At 35.2% G+C, this 5,612-nt stretch overlaps 4 protein-coding genes across 4 annotated transcripts in view; all 4 read left to right on the top strand.

Annotated features, from left to right (window-relative positions):
- Positions 1 to 472: 472 nt before the first annotated feature.
- Positions 473 to 1,546, top strand: LOC109586843 (heparan sulfate glucosamine 3-O-sulfotransferase 3B1-like). The gene has a single exon (XM_020003067.1). The coding sequence runs from the start codon at positions 473 to 475 to the stop codon at positions 1,544 to 1,546; it is 1,074 nt and encodes a 357-aa protein (XP_019858626.1).
- A 102-nt stretch (positions 1,547 to 1,648) lies between these two features.
- Positions 1,649 to 3,384, top strand: LOC105314591 (cathepsin O-like). The gene is made up of 12 exons (XM_020003068.1): positions 1,649 to 1,836; positions 1,886 to 1,994; positions 2,060 to 2,168; positions 2,224 to 2,266; positions 2,313 to 2,326; positions 2,403 to 2,568; positions 2,623 to 2,705; positions 2,759 to 2,803; positions 2,852 to 2,940; positions 2,998 to 3,075; positions 3,124 to 3,216; positions 3,262 to 3,384. Exons 1-12 carry the CDS (start codon positions 1,669 to 1,671, stop codon positions 3,306 to 3,308), a joined length of 1,044 nt encoding a protein of 347 aa, XP_019858627.1. The 5' UTR covers positions 1,649 to 1,668; the 3' UTR covers positions 3,309 to 3,384.
- Positions 3,385 to 3,437: 53 nt separating this feature from the next.
- Positions 3,438 to 4,591, top strand: LOC109586844 (uncharacterized). The gene is made up of 4 exons (XM_020003071.1): positions 3,438 to 3,794; positions 3,959 to 4,036; positions 4,137 to 4,421; positions 4,473 to 4,591. The coding sequence occupies exons 1-4, from the start codon at positions 3,458 to 3,460 to the stop codon at positions 4,493 to 4,495; spliced, it is 723 nt and encodes a 240-aa protein (XP_019858630.1). The 5' UTR covers positions 3,438 to 3,457; the 3' UTR covers positions 4,496 to 4,591.
- Positions 4,592 to 4,656: 65 nt separating this feature from the next.
- The window catches only part of LOC100633481 (ADP-ribosylation factor-related protein 1-like), a 2,782-nt gene continuing 1,826 nt past the window's right edge, over positions 4,657 to 5,612 (top strand). Inside the window, exons 1-4 of the mRNA XM_011408850.2 lie at positions 4,657 to 4,788; positions 4,896 to 4,983; positions 5,080 to 5,162; positions 5,216 to 5,302. Of these exons, the coding sequence (XP_011407152.1) occupies positions 4,696 to 4,788; positions 4,896 to 4,983; positions 5,080 to 5,162; positions 5,216 to 5,302 (351 nt within the window). The 5' untranslated portion in view covers positions 4,657 to 4,695. The remainder of the gene's footprint in view (positions 4,789 to 4,895; positions 4,984 to 5,079; positions 5,163 to 5,215; positions 5,303 to 5,612) is intronic.

The following is a 5,612-nucleotide window of genomic DNA, read 5'->3' as shown; positions in this document are numbered from 1 at the left end:
TAGAGTTCACTTCAGCCGTTAAAGATCAGACTGAGAGAGGACTAATGAAACTAGTAGATTGGAAAGGAAAGAAGAACATTACTGAAGAATCGGAGACTACTGATGATGATGAGAAGAATAATGATAAAGAAGAAGAAAAAGATGAAAGTGTACAAGATAGTGACAGACCTAGTGAGAAAGAAGATATTGAAGAAACAGAAGATGTGGTGGAACAAGTAGAGGATAACACAGGAATTGAAAAAGAAGAGACAATATCATGATTGTAAAAGATTATTATAGTATTATTTTTAAAGAACGTTATCATTCTGCATAATAATAATAATTATACTCATAGTTATACCTAAGTTCAAATATTCTTTATTAAAAAATTTCATGGTGCTCTTTGAGAAATATATGTACATGTACAATGTACTATGTACTATAATTGAACATTTGTATTAATAGTTATAACAGTTATCCCACATGTTTCAAAATGAGATTATGGCTGTCAAGAAGATGGAAAATTTTACTGCTCATTTTCCTGATTATATTCCTTTTCACTTGGTCATTTATCTCTAAGAAACTCTTCCATCATGTTTCAAAATATCCTCAAACTAGCTATACTGCTACCAAGTGGTCACTAAAGACTGACATTAGGAGAGGCAGCGATCTTCATTATCATTCACAATTTCACTCCATCACTGATACTAAACCACTCACTAATCTTTGTCCTCATGTGTTTATTATTGGTTCAAGGAAAGGCGGTACCACCTCACTCTATCAATATCTCTCGGCTCACCCTCACTTTAATGGGATTAGGTTAGACTGGGGTCCAGTGGCTGGGGAAACATGGTGGCTATCACAAGAATATGATGAGAATAAAGTATCAGAATACGTACAACTCTTTCACCATAAGGAAGGTTTTATAACTGGAGAAGCAACAGTAGATTATCTTGTTAATTGTAAAGTACCGCTTCGTTTAAGAACCCTCTGTGGTCTTAATGCTAAGATTATCATGTTACTACGTGATCCAACCCATCGCTTTATATCGGATTATTACATGAGACTTCATATTAATACTAAACGTTATTATCCTGGATCAGATTTTAATACCAGTGCTAGTCTTAGTGAAACTATTGAAAGAGAATATAATAAGTTTATAACAAGAGCACATAGACAGTTTAATTCCACTAATGATCATACTTTTCTTCCTACAGATTGGAGGAAATTGAAGTGTCTTTTTCGAGAAGCTCAAAACCTTTTTTACGAAGGACTATACTATTTTCACATTCAAAACTGGTTAAGCAGCTACCCTCCTCAAAATATACTGATAGTTCCCAGTGGAGCATTGTTTAGTGATACTGTGACAACTGTTGCTAGAGTAATGGAGTTTGTGGGGCTGGAGAAGCTTAGTGTTAGCAAGATGGAGGACATCACAAGGTCGATTTATAACTATGGTAGTTATGATCACTCTGGCATCAAGGAGAAAGATATAAAGAGACTAAATGAGCTTCATAGACCTTTTAACCAGCAGCTATTGCATTTATTAAAATGGGAAAAGTTTTAAAATTGACAATGGTAATTGGTAATAATTAGCACCTTTGAGCTACCGCCCACGCACTCTAGCTAACGCCCACATAGACATAACCAAGTTTTTATTTCCGTATTCTCTCCGTATAATCTAAAATCATGGGACCTGTGTTGTTCTTGCTGATTTTGCTCTCTCTCTTAAACAGCCTTTCTCTCTCTGCCCCGTATTCCTCCGACTGGGAAAGCTTCCATCAATACACTATAGACTATTCTAAACCTTATATCAACGACACAGACCATCTCATTTATCGTTTCAAAGTATTTCAGGTAAGTTGTAGTTTTCAATGAGCCACGCCCAATGTCACGTGATCCACAGGAGAGTCTCCTCAGACACAAAAGGCTGAATGAGTATGAGTCTCAAAATGGTGGACATGCTACGTACGGGGTTAATAAATTCTCTGATTTGACACCTGAAGAATTTGCAAGTAATAAAAACATAATTGTTATTATTATTATTATTGTTGTTGTTATTATTATTATTATTACTTAGATACTTATCTTTTATATCGTCCATCTGCTCCTCCGCTAAATGACAAGATATCAACTAGTTTTATTGCTGAATCACCTTCAGTTGTAGCAGATCCAGTTACATTTGATTGGTGAGAAGGAGAGAATGTACATGTACATATAATAATGGTTAATAATAATGGCTAGGAGAGACAAGAACGTCCTTACTTCAATAAAGAACCAACAGAAGGTATTAATAAGTATCATTTTTGTATTACTTTTATTTTTATTATTAGTGTGGAAGCTGCTGGTAAGTTAGTTGTAACTGATTCACATATTTCATGATTCCATTCCTATAACCTCATTCCTATAATTCCATTCCAAAGGGCATTCAGTGTAGTAGAAGTGCTAGAGAGCAGACTAGCAATACAAACGGGTCAGTCTCCGGTTTCACTGAGCGTGCAGGAGGTAATATCCTGTGAATATTATCCCGACCAGGAGCTTAATGGTTGTTCTGGAGGTGCTCTTTACTACGCTTTTAAAAGACTACATGTGAGATGAATGTCCAACCTATTTCTTATTTATTTATTTATTTGTTTATTTAAGGATGAGGGTAGGGTGATAGTATCAGACAGTGTATATCCATTCGCCAGCAGTGATGGGAACACTAAGACTTGCAGACAGAATTTGTTAGTTAAATTAGACATTACATTTCACCATCTTACTCTCTCTCTCTCTCTAGGCCACAGCAAGGTGTAGTGCTAAAGGAATACAATTATACTTCTGAGTTAGTTAAAATTATTAATCTTATTAATATATAATTATCTTGTTTTAGCATCGATGAGAATGTAATGGTACAATATGTATTGAGGAATGGTCCCACTTCTAATTCAGTGAATGCTGCAATGTGGCAGGATTATTCCAGTAAGAAGAAGGAGCCATAGTAACTAAATCATAATATTTTAAATCCATTAATACCAGGTGGTATAATACAACACCATTGTACTTCAACACCACTAGATCATGCTATCCAAGTGATTGGATATAATCTTGATAACAGTGAGAGAGAGAGAGAGAGAGCTGTGATATTGAGTTTCTTCTCCATAGATCCTGTACCTTATTGGATAGTTCGTAATACCTGGGGCTCAGACTGGGGCGAAGGAGGTTACGTGAGGCTCAAATTTGGGGAAAATACCTGTGGTTAGTATTTAAGAGGGTAAGGATGCTCATTATGTCTTTTGATAGGTTTAGCTGCTGAGGTGGTTACTGTGTGGAACGTCACGTCAGTGTGACAGTCATGTGACTCATAATTTTAAAACCATTTTGTAATGTTTTTAATGCAAGCAATAATATTTTTTACAGCTAATAATAATAATTAGTCATTATTAGTAGGCGGGGCTGGATTTGTAGTTTATGGGTGTGGTCACATCCGTTTTTCAAGATGGCTGAAACTCCTGAAGAAAAGGCTCATAAAAAAGCAGCGAAAGATGCCATTTCACTCAACACGTCGGTCCTCTCTGATGCTCTAAAGAATGATCCTATCCTCCGGAGTGTTGTGCAGAAATGTGTCGAGAAAAAATATATGAATACATCAGAAATGGATACACTTTTTGATCCATACACTGGTCAAAGTCTAGCTCAACGTGCTAGCAACTTTGTATCTAAGATACAATCTGTGGTTGGGATTCTTCCCGGGAAACTGGACGAGTTTGTATGCATCTTGCACGAGACTGGTAATCCTGTGGCCCATGAAGCTGCTAGAAAAGTAGCTGAGAATTGTAAGTTGATTCTACTGTCTAATCAGTAATGGATTCTACTTAACTTTGCATGATAGTCAAGCAGAAATATGTTTAACACATGTTCTGTTGTGATAACTATGTTACGTATGAATTACAGTACCTGTTACATATAATGGTGCCATTGTTATACTATATTATCATAGGTACCTTCATATTGCCTCAATATGAGGAACTGACGTCTGTAGGATCTCTTCCTGCTGGCCCATTATCGCCACACTCTGGTAAGCACACACTATGTAGCATGCATTCTTAGATACAGGGAGGGGAGAGGTTAGGAGATTAGATTTGATATAATTATAATGTAAACTTTATTTTTATTAGATTCAAACTTAAGCATCACTGATTTAAACACTGTACGATCTGCATTGAGAGATGGAAACTTTAAAAAAACCAAATGGATGGATTTAGGAGAAGAGTTGGGTCTGAGTGTCAATACACTGGATGTTATAGAAGCTGATCACAATGGTGCTGATAGGAGGCTTCGAGAGTGTTTAGTAAAATGGCTTGAAAGAGCAGACGAGGTTGATGACAAAGGAGGAGCAAAATGGAGTGTGCTAGTAACAGCACTTAATACACTGAAGCAAAAAGAAGCAGCAGATTACATCAGTAAGCAGTTTTATCATTATTATTATTATCATTATATTCTCTTCTCTCTAGAATCAAACTATCTCAAGAATTAAAGTGATGATGATGTCATTATAAATATAACTTTATGTACATGCCCTAGCTCAGACATTAAATTTTTCTATTGCTTGTATTTTTTATAATAATAATAATTAATTTTATAATGCTTCAGCACTTGACAACACGTGTTTGCAGTATACGGAGTAATGGTGTGGGTGTGGCTACTTTAATTTTTAACCCTTCAAAGTTCAAAGAAATGTTCAGCCTATTAAAAGGTCTCTGGGAGTATTTCTTTAGAAAAGACGAGTACTTTGTGGTTATACTGGGACTGGACAACGCTGGGAAAACTGTAAGAGAAAACTAGGGACACAATATCTACAATAAATATAATAATTATTAATAAAATATTATGATGATATTAATAATAATAATGATAGTTTTAATAATAATAAATAGACATTTTTGGAGACTATAAAGAGAAGATATATCAGTAACTATCATGGAATGCCACTGGAGAAAATAAGCACCACAGTAGGACTGAATGGTAACTGCAATAGTCCACTTTTGTAATGTAAAATTTATATTATGTTTAGCTTATTTTTGCATGGGCTATCCAGTAAATTTTTTATTATTTTTTTAGTTGGACGTATTGACGTTGGGGCTCAGAGACTTGTACTGTGGGATCTCGGAGGTCAACAAGATCTTCAGACACTTTGGAATGAAGTACTGAAATGACTGATATACAGTCTTCATTGATACAGCCTCCATTTTGTTAGTATTATGCTGAATGTCATGGAGTTGTCTACATGATTGATTCTTGTGATAGACATGCTCTTCAGATATCCGCAGAAACGTTCAGTAAGTGACACCTATACACAGTCAGTGACTATTGTGTAATCATAAAAATGGAGAATTCTCTCCTTTTTATTTTTGGTAAAATTTGTCCAAATTTCCTGTACTATAGCACAGGGACTTTAGTCCGATTTTGGAGTAACTTTAAAAATTCGTAAAAAATTCAATTTTGATTGGAATCAGTTCAAACTTTCTACACAACATAAGTACATGTACATACATCAGAAAATGTAATAAAAATGGAGAATTCTCTCCTTTTCATTTTTGGCGAAATTTGGCCTGTGACCCTGTACTATAGTACAGGGACTTTTAACCGATTTT

Source organism: Amphimedon queenslandica, unplaced genomic scaffold (assembly GCF_000090795.2).
Source record: "Amphimedon queenslandica unplaced genomic scaffold, v1.1 AMPQUscaffold_12764, whole genome shotgun sequence".
Lineage (NCBI taxonomy): Eukaryota > Metazoa > Porifera > Demospongiae > Haplosclerida > Niphatidae > Amphimedon > Amphimedon queenslandica.
The sequence above is the reverse complement of the archived record's forward strand: the minus strand, read 5'-3'. Positions and strand labels throughout refer to the sequence as shown.